The sequence below is a fragment of the Esox lucius genome, chromosome 1 (assembly GCF_011004845.1).
Source record: "Esox lucius isolate fEsoLuc1 chromosome 1, fEsoLuc1.pri, whole genome shotgun sequence".
Taxonomy (NCBI): domain Eukaryota; kingdom Metazoa; phylum Chordata; class Actinopteri; order Esociformes; family Esocidae; genus Esox; species Esox lucius.
The window spans coordinates 23909068-23930732 of record NC_047569.1 but is presented as its reverse complement, the minus strand read 5'-3'; the positions used below and the strand labels follow the sequence as shown (position 1 = coordinate 23930732).

At 39.3% G+C, this 21665-nt stretch overlaps 2 protein-coding genes across 3 annotated transcripts in view; both read right to left on the bottom strand.

Annotated features, from left to right (window-relative positions):
• ubash3bb (ubiquitin associated and SH3 domain containing Bb) overlaps window positions 1-2734 on the bottom strand; it is a 36503-nt gene extending 33769 nt beyond the window's left edge. Inside the window, exon 1 of the mRNA XM_010893670.5 lies at window positions 2465-2734. Coding sequence (XP_010891972.1) covers window positions 2465-2592 — 128 coding nt within the window. The 5' untranslated portion in view covers window positions 2593-2734. The remainder of the gene's footprint in view (window positions 1-2464) is intronic.
• A 2225-nt stretch (window positions 2735-4959) lies between these two features.
• On the bottom strand, window positions 4960-20892 carry gkup (glucuronokinase with putative uridyl pyrophosphorylase). 2 transcript variants are annotated; one of them, XM_010893668.4, is made up of 23 exons: window positions 20711-20892; window positions 17961-18067; window positions 14979-15023; window positions 14660-14813; window positions 14476-14547; window positions 14284-14372; window positions 13982-14138; window positions 13712-13789; window positions 12274-12365; window positions 12041-12146; window positions 11888-11967; window positions 11718-11786; window positions 11546-11606; window positions 10139-10155; window positions 9926-9983; window positions 9751-9843; window positions 9405-9465; window positions 9013-9126; window positions 7212-7269; window positions 6446-6514; window positions 6245-6308; window positions 6089-6160; window positions 4960-5135 (listed from the first exon to the last, which is right to left on the bottom strand). In XM_010893668.4, exons 1-23 carry the CDS (start codon window positions 20765-20767, stop codon window positions 5037-5039), a joined length of 1872 nt encoding a protein of 623 aa, XP_010891970.1. In that variant the 5' UTR covers window positions 20768-20892; the 3' UTR covers window positions 4960-5036. The 2 variants fall into 2 exon arrangements, with proteins under 2 accessions (XP_010891970.1, XP_010891971.1); XM_010893669.4 differs by lacking the exons at window positions 17961-18067; window positions 20711-20892 and adding an exon at window positions 15125-15235.
• Window positions 20893-21665: the final 773 nt, after the last annotated feature.

The following is a 21665-nucleotide window of genomic DNA, read 5'->3' as shown; positions in this document are numbered from 1 at the left end:
CATTTATGTCTTGCTATATTGGTCATCATTAGCGTGAAGGGAACATTCACTGATTTTTAAATAGCCTATTATCCCTCCTGTGCTATTCTCTTTGTCACAGAGAAAGACTAATTTAACCAATTCCCAGAATTATGTAATTCAGTGTTTCCCAATCCTGGTCCAGGGGGTGCATGTTTTTGTTTTTGCCCAAGCACTCACACACCTGATTCAAATGTTGCCCTACCACTTACACACTTGATTGATGTAATCAACCTATCATCAAGTCTATAATTTGAATCAGGTGTTTGAGTGCGAGGGCAAAACCAAAACATGCACCCCTTGGGGCACCCAGGCCCAGGACTGGGAATCACTGATGCAATTGGTTGAATATGTTGCCTGATCTAAAAATTAATTGTAGCTAGTGTATAGACATCAGTGTATAGACATCATTCAGAATGAGATTATTATTTAATATGAATTGGTCAAATAGTTGTTTTAGGCATGTAAGTGTTGAGCAAAATCTGATAACCGATTTCCTCTGTAACAAAATAAGCCCATATCTATAAACAGATACACTTTCCACTTAAAAAAACGAATTAGGTTGACTTGAGTCTAATGGAATTTCAATCTATAACATTGGGAACTTCAGACCAGAAAACTGTACCAGCCAGGGCTCAGCCCAATGTCATGGTCCATCTAATGTACATTGTTTTAGTAAGTCATAGCAGATACAGTGGAATAATTAAACCTGAGGGAGAAACAACAACCTAGAGGGGAACTATTTGAAGAATCATCTGTTTGTAGACCGTGAGATTGATATCCTCTGGAAGCAAACAGAGTATCTGGTCATTGGTAGAACATGGGTTCTAACAAACACAGAGGGTTTAACATGATCAAAAAACGGATGCCAAACAGTGTTGTTAATACCATATGAGAAGATCTAGTGAATGTCTATTGATGCTGACCCAGCATTATTCCCTATCAACACTGTCAACATCCTAAGTGGTGAAGTGAATGACTGCTGGTCTCTTATAGACTTATTGCCAGCTTCCAGTAAGCCCAACACACTCCCAAGCATCATCCCCCTCTGAACCAAAACAGTAGTAACTGCAAAAAGGGTAGCAGCAGATATGACAAAAAGTAGGGCATGTCCCTTTAAGTTGGTCAATGAATTGAGTGGGTCAAATATTTAGAGCAAGAGGGAGGGAGCAAGGAAGAGGGTATTAATAACTAGCTCCATCAGGGCCAAGCCGTCAGGATAATGTAAAAGTGTGTGTGGCTTTTTCGCAGTTGAGGCAATTGTCTCTCTCTTTCTCTCTTCAACGACAAAGGGAGACTCAAATAATTGCTATTGCTGTGTATGTGTGTGGTTGTCTGTGTCCATTCAGAAAGTCAAAACAGACTCCCCATGACATCTGACCTAATTGCACAAAAAGTTATAAATACTTAACAATAAAAGGGTCAAGCAGCAGTTGGGGTCCCCTTTTCAATCTTTACACAGGGAATCTTGAAAAATCATTAAAAATATAACTAATAAATGCCTAGTGAGCTTGGCTTAATTGTCGTACCCTATGTAAACCCCAAATGTAAGCTTGTTTTAGCACAATGTTAGGGAACAAGTAAATGCGCTGTAGGCTAATGGGCTAACCACATACTCTTCTGGAACCCGGCATAATCACCTAGCAAACAGAACCCGGCATAATCACCTAGCAAACAGAACCCAGCATAATCACCTAGCAAACACACGCGACTGCCTCCTGGACATCGTACCAACCATGTCTATCTTTGACATTTTGTGATTTGTAATGACAGTAGCCTATGGCGCTACTTTGTTGCATAACAAACACAGTTTAACCTCAAAAGTTACAAAATCTTTAAAGTTGTAATAACAATAATATCGACTGTCAGTCATTGAATTCATCGCTCTGTCGTCCATGTATCCGATAGCGATAAAATTGTACCCGCGCGGTCCAGCTGTTTACCAAAACACAGGCAGAGAGCTAATTGTAATTGAATCAACTGTTTTCTGGATTTTAAAATAACGATAATCATAACCACTGGAACGCTTGCCTTAGATTTTACTGAACAATTATGAGTTGCGAAGAAATTACACTTTAAATGTTGCCTATTCTCTTTAAAGGTTGTTATATTATGACAGCTGCTTACATTTATGTGGGTCTGTGAGTCTCCCGGGAGGGACCCCCTGCCAGGCTTATATAGCCTAAACGCATACACATACACTTGTATCAAGGTCACAATAGGCTCTTTAGAGTTTCTTATCACGAGTTAAGTAGGCATCGGACAATCCCGGATGGTAAGAGCACCAATAAATTATCTGAAATATGTCAGTCCCTCATGCAAAAAACATTGCAATGCAAATTATGATTCCAAAAAATCAATCTACAAAAAACTGCCTGAGAGAGGTTTATGCCTACTTCTACGAGTGTATCCGAAAAGTACAGTGTGTGATACACATACTACTTACGCCCTGGCTTTGGGGAAACCCATCGATAAGAGGACGTCCAAATTCGATCCATATTTCACATTGCCCGGTCGGTTTGGCCTAAGCCTTCGCGGGATGATTTTGCTGTAGAGATCCTCTTTTGCAGCCATGATTCAGGATTCCATTGGTTCTAAGATGCACAGTCTATGGTTTAGCGACTGGTGGAAAATAATAACTCGAAGAGCCTACAACCGATTATTTTTGTGAGCAGTGTCGCTCAAGCTTTCTCCTCCCCGCCCCTATGAAAGAAGCGTTAAATCATATCTGCCTGCGTTTTGTGTGTAAAACATGCGGACGGGATAGATTATTAATGTTCGTCTACTCTGTCCGGGACAAAGAGTAACCTACATTACAGCAACCTTGTAATAATACATTAATAATAAAATACAAATGTAATTTTAACAAGCTATTTGGCGTTTCCTATCCAAATATATTTACGTTAGCGTTGTATCTAATTAACAACTGAAAGCATAATTCGTGTTTAAGTGAGCAATATCACTTAAGTAGTATGTAGCCTATAACTGCCAGCTAACTAATGTGATAGATTATAAATGTACATTAAACATGAACGTCTATAACGGCATTTGCCAAATAATCCATATTTATAAAGGTTAATGAAAATATATTCTGACATATCACTATTGCGACTATAGATGTATCAGCGCAGCGCATACTTCTAAAATGAGCATCATATATTTCACAGACCAGGTGATGTTTTGTGAATTGCCCAATACGCTTTCAAATGAACGAGTATCCACATCCTTAGACACATGTCTATTATTATTGCGCACCTATGTTATAGCGCAAATTCACTAAAATCACAAATTATACATTCCTAGATTTTGATCTTCTACGGATACATTTGTACTGATATGGAACAAGAAAAAACTGCAATAACTCTCGAATGTCCACAAGCAGTGCTTACTTGAAGCATCTTTTATTGTTTTTAGCATAAAGCACTTATAACATTCTTCTGAAAAAGGGGTGAAACAAGTTATTGCAAAATAGGGCAAATCTATGACATTGATAATTAGGTACTTGAAACAAAACCAATTTATCTAAGTGATTCATTATTATTTTTTCAATTCCAGATCTCAGAAATGTTTTTTGATGTCTTTGTTTTTCATGACTCAATATGTTCTGTGCCATTTAGAAGTTTGGACACGCCAACTCAGTCAAGGGTATTTATTTTTGCTATTTCCCACATTATAGATTAATTGTGACGACATCAAGCGTGACATAAAAAATACAGAATCGTATCTACTTTTCCTCCACTGCAGTCCAACTCATCCCAAACCATCTCAATTGGGTTGAGGTCGGGTGATTGTGGAGGCCAGGTCATATGACTGCACCACTATATCACTCTTCCTCTTGGTCAAAGGGCCCGAACACCCTAGAGGCGTGTCCTGGTCAATGTCCATGTGAAAAACAAATGATAGTCCCATTATGAACAAACCAAATGAGATGGTGTGTCACTGCAGAATGCTGTGTATAGCCTTGCTGGTTGAGTGTGCCTTGCATTTTATATAAATCTGACAGTGGCACCAGAAAAGCACCCCCAACACCATCACATTTCCTCCTTCAGGCTTTACGGTGGGAACCATAAATGCAGATCATCTGACACCACGGTTCTTCTTATCCTAGGTGTCCTTCAGTAGTGGTTTCTATGCAGCAATTAGACCATGAAGGCCTGAATCATGCAGTCTCCTCTGAACAGTCAATGTTGAGATGTCTCCATTTCTTGAACTTTAAGCATTTATTGGGCAGCAATCTGATATGCAGTTAATTGCCGATTTTGAAGTCTGGTAACTCTAATGAAATTATCCTCTGCAGCAGAACTAACTCTGGGTCTTCCTTTCTCGTGGCAGTCCTCACAAGAGTCAGTTTCAACATAACACTTCATGAGTTTTGCAACTGCATTGGAAATACTTTCAAAGTTCTTGACATTTTCAGGATTGACTGACCTTCATGTCTTAAAGTATTGATGAACTGTTGTTTCCCTTTGCTAATTTGAGCTGTTGTTGGCATAATATGGACTACTACAGTACACACATAATGATGATGGTTGTCTATATACCAACCCTACCTTGTCACAACACAACTGAGTGACTCAAATGTAGTTAAATTCCACAAATTAACTTTTAACAAGGCACACCTGTTAATCGAAATGCATTCCAGGTGACTACCTCATGAAATTGTTTGAGAGAATGCAAAGAGTGTTGCAAAGAAGTCATCGAGACAAAAGCTGGCTGCTTTGAAGAATGTACAATTTAAAATGTATTTTGATATGTTTAACACTTTTTGTTTGCAACATGATTCCATTAGTGTTATTTCATAGGTTTGATGTCTTCACTATTATTCTTCAATGTGGTAAATAGTAAAACCAAAGAAATGCCCCAGAATAGAGCAGGTGTTTCCAAACGTGACAGGTACTCTACATGTTATTATAATCCATGCAAAAAATTCCAGGACATTAGTAAAAAACAATTATATTTAATTACAGATTTCACAGTTTTTACATATTATGAGGATGCCAGTTCTAGATAATTTAATATCAGTCTTGGCGGTTGATACCAATGGAACCAGCTGGGTTATATGGCACAATCACACAAAAGACACAGCCAGCCTCTTGGAAAGCTTTTCTCATCTCCACCTAGTGTCAAAGCAAAGACATGCAGAACATCACTATTATATGGCTGATCTGGTTCCCCGACACTTTCCACCCAAATGTTATAGTCTGGTGGACTAAACACAGACAGAACAGACAGACGACATCCGACTTAGAAAAATGCCCACAATATAATTTTTTCCAGACGGGGGCTGCTCTGGAATGCTCATTGCCTCAACTCTGCAGAAATGGTGTCCGAGAGACAGAAATATCACTGACAACTTTATTCCTGGTCTGGGCATGTGGGGAAAGCAGAAATGAAATGCTTTCCATAGGGTCAAGACATCCTCCCACATCACCTTACCCCTAACCCTCTGAGTTATGCTCACAAAGATTGTGGGTACACAAAGATGAATGACTCAAGCTACATACTATTTTAAATAATATTGAAAGTTCCTGTCTGTGTGGGTTTTCCCTCCGTTACATGAACCGAGAGCTCTGGTGTGACCTCTCGGTTCTTCCATAAGCTCTGTCATATTCATGTGACAGAGGGAACAGCTGGCTTTAGTTTACTTTATTGTTCCCTCCTCGCTTGCTTCACCTGCCCGGTCCTAGTCAGAGAAAATGAGGGATGGAATGTCTTATATAACAGTTTAACAGTTGATAGTTTGAGCATCAATTAGTCATCTAATGTGCTTCAACTGTGTGGTTGCTTGCTCCTTGGGGTTTCAGGCTGGGTGTTTTGTAAAAGCACTTTGTGACAACTGCTGATTTAAGTAGGGCTTAATAAATAAATGTAATTAATCTACTGTATATGGGACTGTCAGAGTAAAGGGACTGAAGTATGAACCATAATAATGCTGTTTTGCATTGATTCCAAAGCACAATCAGGGGTGGCAAATAGCTTATTCGTTAGAGTTGGAACATTAACCTGAAAATGTAAAGTGAAAATGTAAAATGTGTACTTTAGAATATGCTATCCTAGTTCGAAGTCTTACCAATCTTCCTTGGTCCAGACACAAACCCACTACAGCACCACCACTGCCTGGTAATTTCACGGCCGAGCCAAACTGCAAGGCAAACCAACAGTGATAAACAGCACAATGATACATTGTAGCAAATGTTAAAATAATCGTGCAATTCCACACTTGTACCTGTCTTGCCAGTTGCACCATTTTCAGATTCCCCGGGCCCAAACATTCGTCTGTGTAAACAGACCTGTGGAACAAAGATTGTTCCTGTTTAAGTTGTTTCCAACGTCGACAGTAATGAGTACACATTACATCTGATTTGACTGCGTCAATTCATCTTCTTCCAACCAATGACAGACTTTATGGATGTCAGCTTGTCTTTACCGTCTCAGCTCAAAGTTCTCATCCATCAACTGGGCCAGCCTGTTCCAGTCACTGCCCTGCAGGGCAATCCTACAAAGAACAGAAGAAACTGTTTTATCACCAGAGAACCCTCAATGAAACCATATCAACCGACAAATTTCATAAAACGTTCAGCTTGCTTCTTTCCAAATAAGTGGAAGATCTGGGGGGGAATAAAGATTAGATAATAAAGTTGTCAGAAATTCTCGGGTATATCAGGCACTGGCTTGTTTAGCTCTGTCTTCCAAGCAATCATCTCTCACCTAATCACCACTCGCAATGTTGTAACTGTTGTGCGACAGCAGAGCAGCCTCAATAGATACTGCACTAACATTAAAACGTGTCCATTGTGATAAGTGTTACTACAGTACCTATCTCATTGAAGAAACACTGCATTTAGTGAAGTAGGCTACTAACTGGTTAGCTTATCTTTTGTGTTAAGAAGTGGTTGGCTTGGCCTTGATGTAATGGACATGTTTTCATTTACATTATCAAAGGTATGAAATACCACCTGATGGGTTATCCTGCTACCAAGTTGCTTCAGATGGGGATGTGTGTGCTTCACGTGAACATGTTAATTGCTTATAAACAAACCCTTTTTTTGGTTTAGAGAGAGCATAGTGAGGTAGACAAGCAGCCGGAGGGTTGCTGCTCCACAACCCATAACTGCCATTCACTGAACGTTGTTCCCTTAGCACTCCAGAGTAGTATTACCAATGGCCCTGCGCTCCTAAGACCTCACACCAACCTTGCTTGATCTGTGAGCTCAGCAAACGACCTCATGGCTTCAACAACTTCAGTTTCTCCTAAAATGAAAAGGAAAAAATTCAAGAGCAGACATACAGATTTTTTTGTTGTTACTCTGTCTTTCACTGTTCAAATAAACCTACCATTAAAATTATAGACTGATAATTTCTTTGTCAGTGGGAAAACGTACAAAATCAGCAGGGGAACAAAATTTTTTTACCCTCACTGTAATATCATTAAAAGATTCAGACAATCCAGAGAAATCTCTGTATGCAAGGAACAAGGCTGAAAACAATATTGGACGGCCGTGATTTTATGGCCCTCAGACAGAACTGCATTAAAAACAGACATGATTCTGTAGTGGACATCACTCCAAGGACTCAGGAACACTTCCGAAAACCACTCATTTAAGATGGACTGAGAAGTGAAAAACTGTCCTGTGGTCTGATGAATAAAAATTTGAAATAATCTTTGGGAATCATGGACTCCGCATCCTCCGGACTAAAGAGGAGAGGGACCACCCAGTTATCAGCGCACAGTTCAACAGCTAGAATCCTTGATGGTATGGGGGTGCATTAGTGCAAATGGCAAGTGTGTCTTGCACATCTGTGAAGGCACCATTAATGCTGAACAATATTTACAGGTTTTGGAGCAACATATGCTGCCAATGACTTTTTCAGGGAGGGCCTTGCTCATTTCATCAAAACAATGCCAAACCACATTCTGCACGCATTACAACAGCATGGCTCCGTAGTAAGAGTCCAGGTGTTAAACTGGCCTGCCTGCGATCTAGACCTGTCACCCATTGAAAACATTTGGAGCATTATGAAACTAAAAATATGACAAACGACAGTTGAGCAGCTGTTGAGCAGCTGAAATCCTGTATCAAGCAAGAATGGGAAAACATTTCACTTTCAAGACTACAGCAATTGGTCTCCTCATTTCCCAAATTCTTACAGAGTATCGTTAAAAGAGGTAATGCAACAAAGTGGTTAACATGCCCCTGTCCCAACTTTTTTTTTAAATGTGTTGCTTGCAACAAATTCTGATTAAAAATTTACGAATATAATGTATCAGTGGTGGAGAGTGCCTGCCACAAGGTGGAGACCGAAAGGACAAGATCCCGGATACAGGCGGCCGAAATTAGCTTTCTCCGCAGGGTGGCTGGGCGATGAGAGGGTGAGAAGCTCGGTCACCCAGGAGGAGCTCAGAGTAGAGCCGCTGCTCCTCCACATCGAGAGGGGTCAGCTGAGGTGGCTTGGGCATCTGTTTCGGATGCCTCCGGAACGCCTTCCTGGGAAGGTGTTCCGGTCCCGTCCCACCGGGAGGTGACCCGGGGAAGACCTAGGACACACTGGAGGGACTATGTCTCCCGGCTGGCCTGGGAACGCCTCGGTGTCCCCCCGGAAGAGCTGGAGGAAGTGTCTGGGGAGTCTGGGTCTGGGCATCTCTGCTTAGACTGCTGCCCCCGCGACCCGGCCCCGGATGAAGTGGAAGAAGATGAATGTATGTATGTATGTATAATGTATCAGTTGTCTTTCTGATATTTTCAATTAAATATAGGGATAAATGATTAGCACATTTGCATTTAATGCAGAGTCCCACATTTTTTGGAAACGGGCTGGTACAACCAATCTCTGACTTCCTAGCACATTACTGTATAGTCATGGAGTTCCTATGTAGACACCTGTGTCCAATATGTGAAGAAAGGAAGTCAAGTGAAATTCAGAGTAAATTACCAAAACCAGGTGAACATTGCTGCCTGTCCACAGATTTCTACTACTAGTTGAAGGAGAACTTGCCATTGAGCCAGCGCTGTCTGACGTTGCTGTGAATCCGACCAGAGTCACTAGGATCACTCAGATAAGCTAGCCAGAACAATGGCAGGCTGCTCATGTCCATTGAAATGTAGTCCCCTGTGTAAGCAATACATACGAACAAGGAAAAGGTGAAATATAAACAGCAACTTGTAATGTTAGTGCAGGTAATAGATGTAAGAACATGTACCATGACATGAAGATGAGCCATTACCAAACATGCACAAACCATCATGCCCCTAAAAGAATTCATTACTCTTCATAATCATTATCATGAATCAATCGTTGTTATTATTGTTAATATGCTGGCAGTGGTTATGTATAGTAGTTAACAGTCATATTGCTGTGCGATAAAAGAGACTACACATTTAAAATACCAAAGCCTTGTTCATCCATCAGGTTTTTGCTGAAGTCCATGTAGATCAAGCCCTCATAGACCTGCAATCAAAAAACAACATACAATTCCTGTCAAAAAAAAGGCTATGCACTGTGCTGCCCAGGCTAACTGATACTGAGATGTGAAGTAGATGCATAATAGTTCACATTATATGGCCCACCAAAACTCTACTGCACCAGCTCAGATATACTATGTTTCCCTCTTCATTTCAAGGGCAGGTACAACAATTACAGTGGATGTCAAACCAAGCCGGCATGATACAGCATGGCTTGGTTTGTCTCTGACCTGTAATTTGAAGAGGTTATTGTTGTCTTTTCATTTCTGACCTGAACAACTCTATCTTGAAGACCAGCTGTGATGAAGAGTTCATCCGTCTCAACGTTGAGGATGAAGTTGGCCCTGATGGGTTTGGGAAGGTCCTAGGGAAAACAACAGAGCCAACCACTTAGATAGAGGTTGGTCATTTGCAACATGTTGAGTCTATGGATGTCGTATTCTTACACTGTCAGTGATGTTGTAGAATTTCATAAGACACTTCAGAGTGGCAGACACTATTGCACTGTTAGAGAATAGAAATATGTTTAATTGTATAAACAAACAAAAATGTCATCATAAAAATAAAAAAGGCTGAAAGGATGACATAAAGGTAAATGATTCAGGAGTGAAACGGAATGTGTGCTTAAATATTGTTACAGAAAAAAACAAGGTACTTACCTACTTCCAGCCAAGCCCTTTAGCAATGAACATAGGACAAAAAACATTGGTAACACTTTATTTGAAGGGGTGTGCATAAGAGTGACACGACATTGTCATGATACTGTCATAGCCATGACATGACACATGTAAGAATCATTATAAACATTTATGAATGTTGTCAGTAGGTGTCATTCGGTTGATTATGTCATTTTTTATGCAAGGTTGACAGTGTTTGGGATGTCTTTGTTATAACAACTTGACATTAACAGAGTCAACACAACCTGTCAATGTCTTTGTAATGAAAACTTGACATTAACTAAGACAAAATATCCTGTCAATGTCTTTGTTATGACAACTTGACATTAACAACGACAACATTACATAGTTTAGATTCAAATTTATTGTAATTGAACAAGTACAGTACAATGAAATTGAAGGAGTAGGGTAGCATGTACAACTGAAATGCAGGGATAGCAGAAATGAGGTTTCCGAGGTAGACATGTACCTGTAACAACTAAAAACTTCAGACTTTGCAAAGCAGTGTCAGAGTCCAGTACAAAGGATGGAAATTGTTAGTGATGGGTCACAGAATTCAGCAGGGTTACAAAAGATGGAAAGAAAGTGTTCCTGAGCCTGCTGGTGGGGAATGAAGAGACCTGTACCACCTGCATGATGGAAGGAGGGCAGTTTGTGGCATGGATGTGAAGGGTCCCTGATGATGCCACACACCCTGTGCAAACACTGCTTGTGCTGGTGGTCTACGATGGCCGTTTCCACCAGCCGTTGCAGGGCCTTCTAGTTGGCTACAGAGCAAATGCCAAACCATGCTGTGGCGCAGTTTGTCAGAAACATTACCTGTCATAAACATGTCATAGCAGGCCTGTTTATCAAACTTGAAGAAACTATTTAGCTTTATGTGTTAGCATTAAATACAACTGTCATACATGGTTGGTTTTGACATTGGTTGTCATGAGACCATTATAATTGTGTCATGAATATTTTTCTTGATCTCAAATAAAGTGGCACAATTTGGACTTGTCATAAAGATATCATGATGTGTTATAACACTGTCAAAGTTTTTCATAACAGTATCATGAACATAACAAAGACATTGGCAGGTTATGTTGTCTCTGTGTCAAGTTGTCATAACAAAGACATCCCAATCAATGTCAACCTTGCATACAAAATGCATAAAAGAATCCAACGAATGACAACATTCATAAACGTACAAAATGATTCCTTCATGTGTCATGTCATGGTTATGACAATATCAAGACAGTGTCATGTCACACTTATGCACACCCCTTCAAATAAAGTGTTACCAAAACATTAAATATAAAAAAACAATTATATCTCAATTTATTTTTATATTCCGTTAGTGTCAGTGTGCCTTTAAAAGTCAGGGTCTGTAGTGTAGATACTTACCACCTGGCGTGGAATGTTGGTATCATATTTGAGAGTGAAATTCTGCTTTGTCAAAGCAATACTGCCAAAGAGAGTGCAGGGATTAACTGTGTTTGGATGTAGCTAGGTCACCTGTAGAAGTTATCATCAACTGGGCATTAGCAAAATGGACCCCACTGAAATTGTTTCTCACCCTTTCATTGAGCAGAACTGGTAAAACTTCTTACAGGTGGCCTGAAGCAAACGTAGACCTCCCAAGTACCTACAGATGAAAACAAGACACATATCAATCGGGTTTGAGAATTTGTCATGTTCTCTGCATCAATAAGTAAATGTGTGTTTTTAATAAGGCTTCACACTGACCCCTCCTTACGGCTGATACAGTACAGGTCTTGCAAGCTTCCAAACTCAGTCGGGTCATTCAGCGGATGAGGCAGAAGAACCTGAAGAAAACAGAGCCTTATCAAAGTAACTTCATGATTGAACACATTCAAACGTAATCGCTCTAAATATTACCAAGGTTTGACTCTCAACCAGTGTAACCTCCGCCCAGAAGTTTGAGATGGTCATGGCAATTGTTTTCCCATTGAAGCCATCAGAAGGATTCCCCATCAGTCCAACTCTATAAGGAAGTGGGTGATGATGTTATATCACATTCCCTTAAAGGAAATATTAACTGAATCCCATTGTTTCAGAAAACAACCCATCATTATTATTTATCATAAATTATTTGTAGAGGGGCAATCTACCTGGCATATGAAAAACATGTTATAGGGTTGGCAGGGCTCTCCTGTCGCAGGGCAGAATAGTGACCAAGCCACTTGGTGTAGTCTGACAGCTCCTGTAATATCCAGAAAGAAAAAAAGGTTTTCATCCCAACCAATAGAGGTAATCACCATCATTCTAGTATAATGTGATGGCTATTCTCCCCAGTGGACAGTTACAGTTAACCCAAGATGTATTGGTATCCTTCATGAAATGTCGGATAAAAAATAAACAACACCAACAATTAGCCAGATTTTGGCCTCAAACATAAGCGGGAGCTTATTTTGTGAAAGCACACCTCCATGCAGCACATTTGAAGGACCTTGATTGTCTTAGGTATGCAGTTGTGGATTGCCGTCTTCAAGGTAAACCATAGGTTTTTAAATGGATTTAAGTCTGGTCAAATATGGCTATTGTAAAACATTGATTTTGTGGTCCAGCAAACATTTGTGTTGATTTTGATAGGTTATTTTGGGGTCATTGTCTTGTTGAAAATTCACCACAGCATCAATGACCCACAACCATATTTTACTTAATTGCTTTTCCTTGTATGCAGTCCCCTGTGCATGGCCAAATGTTAAATATTTGAACCATCTTATTCCAATGGTAGTTCCGATCACAAATGCAATTTGTGGGCTGGGCTCAGAAAGGGCTTCTTTAATGTTGCCCTTCCAAAGAGCTTGTTGACATGGGACTGGTATTTAACTGTTGATTCTGAGACTTGAAAACTCATAGACTGTGCAGTTTGGAAACTATGATTCTTCTTTGCCTCCCTCACCATGTTCCTCTTTGTCAGTGGGGGCAATGTACACACACGTCATCTTCTTGGCAAATTTGCAACAAATACAGACATACTTCTGAAAACTTCTGATTTTAATTATTGCCCTGACTGGGCTTAGAGGTATTTTCAACTGTTCTTTCAGCTGACAACTCTTTGGTTTTATCAATGGGGATAGATGAGAAAGGGATTTATACATCCATGCTACCTCATATTTATAACATAGGGAAAAGGTGAAAGGTATCAATTCAATTCCTGGAGACTAACACCAACAAAATTAACATTGTATTTCATAATAGATGCCACTGGTTTTATTTCAAATATTGTATAGAGGTGGCAATAATTTGGCAATACGCCTATGTTTTGCTGAAAAAATGTATTACTAAATAAACGCTTTGGAGTTAAAGAAACTATTTTGTTAAAACTGCTCCCCCATTTATGCCGAAATATAACTAATTGTTGGTGTTGTTTATTTTTTGCATTCACTTTTCATCAATTTCAAGAAGGTGCAAAACTACTTGTTGACTGTATATATCTCAATTCACAACATTATGAACTGAAGTTAAAACTAGTGACACCATTTGTCTAGCATATTCTGTAAAACTCTCCGCAGGAGTCTATGGTTGGGACATCAAGTTACCCACCACTTGTCCAATGAGCTGGAACCCTGTTGGCAGTTTCATTCCATACACAGGTAACTTCTCCTCATTGATCAACCACTCCTGGGTTAAAAAACAAACAGAGCAAATCATTTATGGCTGAGAACTTAAGCTCACCAACTAGAAAGGGTATGGTTAAATTCAGTTTAAATTCAGAAATTTAATTCTTGATTTGAAAATCAACTAACTTGAATTGACAACTGAACCAACCCCAAACCAAAATATTCCCTTGTATTGATGATAGTCCTTACTGACCCAGAACCTGCCAAAGGTTCTATCTTGGGCTTTTGGCTGCAGGGTGAGGAAGTCTGAGAGGTAATGCAGTGTGCCTTTGCGAATGCAGTAGAACACTACACTAGCCAAACGCGATGTCGTCATTCCCTCTTGTGGCTTCTCAAGGAAGCAAGTTAGCCTAAAATACATAAAGATGGATTCCCAGGACTTTAGGATTATCTGATGATCCATGGCAACTCTCTAAGCATATTACCCAAACACAGAGAAAAACCAACAATGAACTGATATTAAGGTCTGGTATGCCAGAGATTAATGTTGCCTACCTGTGGGTCTCAGGGCATACCTCCACTATACCCCTTGAGCTGCTCTTCTCTCCCTGCTCCAGTTCATAGTAAATAGCCAGTTCTCCAGGCTAAGTCAAAGAGATACTCTTTTGTAAAATATGCCATAAATGTCATTCATGTTGATTATGTTTTAGTTTTTTACCAAAGTAACAAAATATAATGGTATCTCACCTTGGACCTGAAGAAACGAAGAACCTGAGCAATATCAAAGTTTTGGTCTGCACAAAGCATATCCCCTGCAATCTGTCCAAACATAGTTTGGAAAAGAATCACTGCATAATGGAACATTCCAAGCATGACAACGAGAAAATTACAAAATGACAAAAAAGTGATGTTTCTAGAATCTATGCCATACCACCATAATATCATCTTGCAGCTTGCGGCTGCGGATGGCGAGCTCCAGGTCAGCCACAGCTCCTAGTCGACCCTCAAGAGTTGTGCTGCCATCATTCACTACATTCTCCACAGGGAAGTCATTGGCCGTGGCCCAGCGCTCATAATGCTTATATCTGGAATAGGCAGAACGTTAAACATGAACTGGTAAATAATTTGTCCTTTCAAGCTCATACAACAACTCCTACAGTGACTGGCTGAAATTTTAAAAAATGGGAGGCATCATCATTCCTCTACGATAAGCAACTGTCAGTACTGTTATGACTTGTTACTGTACGTACTTGTCTGCGTTTGTGACCAGATAGACCTCACTGAACAACTGCCGTCTGTAGAGAAATACATTTTCAAAAGACATTCAATCATATTATTTCAACAGAGAATGAAGGACATACAGCAAGCTTGAGAACATATATAGGGCTACCTGTACCTGAGCACCTGCCATTCTGGCCTCCATGTTGCCAAGTCCCCTTTTGGGTGGTGGTAGCAAATATTAATAAGTATCTTGATATTTGGCTTGATGAAAAGAAGGCAGTTAAAATATGTGAATTACAATTAGTAAAGAAGGTGAAGATCAAGACTGGATTATTTTACACATATAAGAGCCTGTCTGTCTTTTGATAGACATACACTTTTGTTTGAGATAACAGGGATACAATGTAAATTCACCAATCAGCTTCTACTCTCAAACCATTTATTTTTTATGTTCGGAACTCAGTTTGTCCGCAATTCGTTGTGACATCATCCAGTTCACTGCTCCCCCACCCCGTCCATTACACCTAATCTTCTGCACAGAATTGAGTACCGGCGAAGACAGCTATTTTCACGTCCCGGCCTACCCTGCACAGACATTGTGCCTGGCTGGTATCCAAAAATGCATTGCTTCATTGATGTGGTCACCACATGTTTGTGGCTAGCTACAGACTTTAAAAAATATATCAGTACTGCCACAGCAGCATAAAATTTAAATAACATGTGATAATACTTAATTTTACCTATACAACCAAATGTTTTAGAACACAATTCTTCCGAGTTTTCATTTCAATTTAAGCAGTTAAAATCCAGTGAATAACCTGAAATGGTACAAAGGTAGACAATGAATGGCCAAAGGTTAAAAAAAACATTTAGGTTACCAAAAACTGAAAAATTATATTAATTTCAGGGTTATAAAAATGTCCTTGACCAGGGAACAAGTAATGGGTCAACAACGTACAGCTGCTGCAAATTAAGTAAATTATGTCTTGATTGTTTAAATGGCTAACAATTCCTACATGTGTCCCAACTTTTGCTGATTACTTACCCTCTGTCTGTATAAAAGTAGGGTTGGAACAGATTGTGTTAGTATACCCTCTTAAGAATTGAACAGTTTTGTACTGCAGGAATTAGTTTATTGCACTCATAATGGCAAGAAAAAAACTAATTAACAAAGGAAGACGGACAGACCATTATAACCCTTAAAAGTGTAGGTCTTTCCTCTAGAGAAATTGCAAAGAAAGCCAAGGTCAGTGAGTACAGTTTCCTACATCATCAATTGACATTGGAAACTGGAGGAAACTCTGACAGGAAGAGGTCTGGGAGACTCAAAGCCACCACAGAATCAGAAGACAATTTTCTGAGAGTCAACAGCTTGAGTGATAGGTGACTAAAAGGACAAGAGCTCAAGCACAGCTTAACATTTGTCGAAATAAGCAAGTCTCAGTTTCAACTGTGAAGAGAAGACAGGTTGAGCGGCAGTAAGAAAGCTATTACTAAGATGGTAAAATAAGGAAAAGAGGCTTGTCTTTGACATAAGGGTTCCATAACTTTTGTCTCCAATTGTTTATTTATTCTATGCTTTAATTAAAACATTAAACTATGTTACTTTCAATAAAAACTGGAAAACTTTTGACCAGTCTCGTACATAATCAATATTTGGCCTGGTTAGCTGATACGAGCAGCAAAAGAAGAACGATTTAGAGAGGAGCAGCAGTTGTGATCCAAATCCACCCTTTCTTCATTTGGAGATAGGAGTTGCATTTTTGTCATGGCAGCAGCAACATAGATAGTCTAGCCAGCATATACTGATATAATCACACAAGCCATAACTAGCCAATCAAAAATTAATTCTATATTAAAAGATTAAAAATATTAGGCTATTTCATAAAGTAATTATATATTAAAAAGCAATAAAGATACATCAGTAAACCAGAAAAGGAACCAGGCAAGCCTAGTTCAGCAGGCCCATGATTGGAAGGGTTGAATGTTGTTGGCCATGTGAGGGGGTGTGTCTTTACCACTACGCCAAGGAGCTAAACGTATACTCAGTGTCGGTACAGCGTCTCTACATTAGATCATATTGTCACGCAATAACATCACGGCAAGTTTGAATATTTTGCTAGACGCCATTAACCAGTGTTAAACTGACACTTTTTTATTTATTTAAGTTCACCTCACAAATAGCATCTATGAACTGTATGGCTTTTGTCACTGGATGTTTAACAGCTTATTCACCAGTAACAGGCTTACTAGTATCTACTAACTTACGACTTGGAATAGTCATAAGAATTGAGCAATTGCTAGCGAGACTGAAGATGAACTTTACACTACCAAAGCTATTTCATTTCATGGCACAGCAGAATTCGTTTTTCTTTCATTCGTAAATGACATTGATACAATAACTATCAATATCAACTATCAATAGTTGACGAAAATTTTGGAAACCTTACTCTTTTACTGTCCAAGGGGTTGTGATCTAGTCTATATTACCATAAAAACCATGCACGGATGAGTACTTTGAAAATCCACCAGAAAATAGTCCAGAAATATAACCGAAAATTCTGTTTTATTTTAGGCTAACTATAACGTAGCTACTAAAGGCTGTAGCCAGCAAAGTTTTTGTCTATCCTGAACAAATCCTAATGTATAATTTGTTTTGACTGTGAGGAGGCTCAAACGCGGGGTGTCTTGCATGGAAGTCGTCATCCTTAACCACTACGCCATTTAACAAGAGGTAGTCAGCCTGTCTGTCACTCCCTCCGTAAGACACATTCATTCCTTTTGGCTGGCTCCGCTTAGATGGTTCGGCAAAAAATAATTATTTGTGTAAATGAAAATCGTTTAAAGCTATATATCTAAGCAGTAAGTGTATATTTCTTACAAAAAAAACACAAAGATTTCGCAAATCTTTTTCATTTCTTGTCAAATGGTACCTGAAAGCTCGGTGCACCGCCCTGAAATCCAGGTACTGAAACGCCACTTACAAGTTATTCCTTCAACAGATAACTCACGTGTTAACGGTCTCCCACCAGAAGTCCAGGATTTTCTTTCCACCGATCCCAGGCAACAAAGCTTTTGGAACCCCAGTCAGCTGTCCATATAAACCTGTGACATCATTCTACAGAAAGTACAGTTAAAGAGTGACAGGATGAGTTGAACAAGTGTTTGGCAGTTGTTGCACACTAGTATTAATCGGGCCAAGTTACATCTCAGATCATCTCTCTCAGTATTAAACCTCTAGACACCTCAGGCCATCAGTGTCTGGTCTGGAAACTGTTCCGAGAGTAAGGACAAAGGCTGGTGAGGCAATGTTTAGTCATTATGCTGCCCAGAGTCGGAAACAATCTGACAGAAAATCTTACACTTGCTCCAACACTGATTACTTGTACATCTTGGCTAAAAACCTGTTATCTTCTGCCTTTTGCCATATTTTAATGTTTTTGCCATCTTAAATGTGATGTTTTTATTTGTGTTTTGTTTTATATGCTGAATGTATTTCTATTCTTTTTTTCTAATGTAAAGAACTTTGAATTGCCCTGTGTATGAAATGTGCTATACAAATAAACTTGACTTGACTCATAAAACAATGTATTCCCAAAAGTATGTTTATATTTTATGTTTATACATTATTGTAGCAGGCCAATCATTATTTTCCATTATGACTTTTTTTTCCCATGATGACTACAGGCAAAGAAAAGTGCCGAAGCCGAGGAGCTAAACACAGGTCGGCTGTGGTTTCCGGAGATATTCCTACAAAATGGGCAGCTTGTATGTGCTTTCTCTACATAATGTAAGCTAACACCAGTAAAACACTACAACCATTCCTATGGGCAAATTCTAAACTGACCAGCTAAGGTTTTCAAAGCACTGAATGTTCAGTTATGCTCTTCTCTGTCTAATGAGTGCGTCATATATGTACACCAATCAGATGTTATTCTTTGGACGAAAAATGGGCATTGTTTTGTTTATAGACCTACTGTATCAAAACACCCCAGGAGACCTTTGATTGTTTTTGATAATTCAGAGGATTCTCATGAAACCAGCAATATAACAGGGATGTTTTGAATAAAACAATAATTAGGAAATTACACGATATGACCATTATTTCAAAGACACGTTCATTCTTGCACAAAAATATTTTTTATTACAAATTTCAGAATTTGAGGGCGCAATTGCCAAAAGCAAGGTTCCTTAATGTTTACATTGAAAAGATGGAGAAAAACAAAATAGTTTAGCACCATCTAGCGCGCGCACACAGACACGCTCACAAATCAAGCCTGTCTCCAAGTATCCCTGACTGCAGTGTGCAATTCGGACGAGGATCAATGGGGGTGGAGTCAAACGTTTGACTCCGCCCACACGTGACCCTGCCCACCGTTTTCTTGTCCACCAGAGGTTTGACAGTCACACACTGAGTACAAACACACACGTTTGTGCAAGGCACATGTTGAAGACAAATGTATTTCATTTTTGAAGATCGTAAGAAAAATTATATTAAGTGATATCTGCCATCTGAGTATGTGAGCGGAGAGCTGATAGATTTCCCTCACGAACGAAGGTTAGGCTCTGCTCCACCGCTTCACGACTTTTCACGTCTTTCATCTCTCTGCTCAGAACCGCAATTCGCTCCCAGGGAAAATAATTTCCACTACAAATTTGCTCCATAAAATTTTTTATTAGTCAAATCTGTCCATTTAGTGATTATGTATGTCAAGTTTATAACGGTTTACAACAAAGCCATCAGCACACAGACAAAAAGAAACAGAAAATAATAATTATATAATTATTTAAAAGGCTATGAAATTGCAAATCGAATGATGTAATGGTACACGATGCATTTATTATCATTACGGTGTCCAGCAAAGGACCGTTGTAGCTGTGTAAAGTACGAGCGTATATCTCTAAACTGCTTACGTACCAGATCATCACCAACTCGCTCCAAGACAGCAGCTGGGACAAGATGCTTATATTAAAAGTACCGCGTTTAACGAGTGGAAACATTCTCTTATTGTAGTAATAATATTAAAGCAAGTCGGACTGGTACCTTAATTCGGGCAAGAAACAAAAAATACCCAATTAAAATATGTAGACAAATACAACTAAAATTAACTAAACATTTTAATAATTGACCACAATGTAGCTATGCCACTTAGTTCCTTTCTGATATCATGTGCACGTGATATCAGACTTATTCTTTATTTGTGGCGATATACTTCACCGCAATCTCTCACCTGCAAGTCCTTGGTTCTCCTCATTTCTGTAAGATACCTTTATTTTGCACCAGTGAGTTTCATCAACATCTTTATTAAATTATTGAGTAAACGTCATGAAAGCTTAAGCAACAATGTTTATATTTTTAGGTATATCTATGTAGGATAGGTTCGCTTAAGATTCGCTTTCGTTGATGTTGATACCTTGGTGAACCTCAGCTTGAGTGACCTTTAAGGAGAGAAGGGGTTGGGTTAAACGCGTTTGACTGCCCCCACATTAAGCCCGGCCCGGAACTGCACCCTGCAGTCAGGCCCTTCTCGCCTGGTTTATTACGGCTGACAGCGAAGCATTCAAGAGAGACCCTTCCCAAAACCATCTGAACTTTGCATAATATTTCTGGCCTTAGGAATGAACGTATTCACATTATGTTGATTAGGCTTCCAAAAAAATACTCCAGGAATCATAATTAAGTGCCTCACTTGAGTGAAATGACCCAACCACGCATATGAACTCTGCACCCAAACCTGGTTCGCCCACATAAACATCTTACCTTTATCTGAGTTTCTAGAACAGTACCGTGGCCAGCTACCAGTAAAAGGCAAATCATTTTCTTGGATATCCACTTCACAATTTCCTTTAATGTCAAATTGGTTTAAGCGATGTAGTTAGAAACTGCACAATGAGCTACATATGTACAAGTACAAAAAACTGTAAAATTGTATACGTCGAAATGTGACGTAATGTCGACACTGGGGTTAAAGGGCCAGTATCTTAATCGTCACTAGCTTGTACATCGGCGTGTATTTCAAGTCTTCCTAAAATGATATTTTAAACCCAACGCAAATATTAACTCTACCCTGTACCACCAAGTTAATTTACTTACTACATACGAAAGAGAAAATGCGTCATTATTAAAAAATGTTGACTTTGTGGCTAGAGCATAGTGGAAACCCAGTCCCGGAATGACTAAGAGTTCCATAACGTGTGTATCAGGACTGGAAACAAAGAGTATAATCTTCCGTAGAATGTGTGTGTGAGCGTGTGTGGAAAGTACTCAAGACACATCGCCTTTCTTAATTTTTTTTTCGGTTATAGACTGCATTTAATGATTACATTTAATTTGATTACCATAAATCTACACATAATACCCACGAGAAAATGTGTGCCAATTTATAGAAAATTAAGAAAACTTAAATATCGCATGTACATCAATAAGTCTTCAGACAGTTCATTCAGTGCTTTGTAGAAGTGCCTTAACCAGTGATCACAGCTTTGAAATGTCTTGGTTATGACTCTAACAGCTTTGTATACCTGGATTTGCGCTGTTTTCCATGTTTTTCCTTGCAGATCCTCTCAAGCCCTGTCAGATTGGTTTAGGAGCATCAGTGAACAGCTTTCTTCAGGTTTCCCCAGGATGTTCAATGGGGTTCCAGTCTGGACATTGGTTGGGCTAGTCAAGGACATCCACAGACTTGTCCCAAAGCTACCCCAGAGTTGTCATGGTT

Coding starts and splice junctions, on each gene's coding strand:
- gkup (XM_010893668.4), bottom strand. CDS start 20,767: ATGATTTGCCTTTTACTGGTAGCTGGCCACGGTACTGTTCTAGAAACT. Junction 13,790..13,981: donor GAACCTTTGGCAGGTTCTGG/GTCAGTAAGGAC, acceptor TTTTTAACCCAG/GAGTGGTTGATCAATGAGGA. Junction 6,309..6,445: donor GAGAACTTTGAGCTGAGACG/GTAAAGACAAGC, acceptor TTTGTTCCACAG/GTCTGTTTACACAGACGAAT.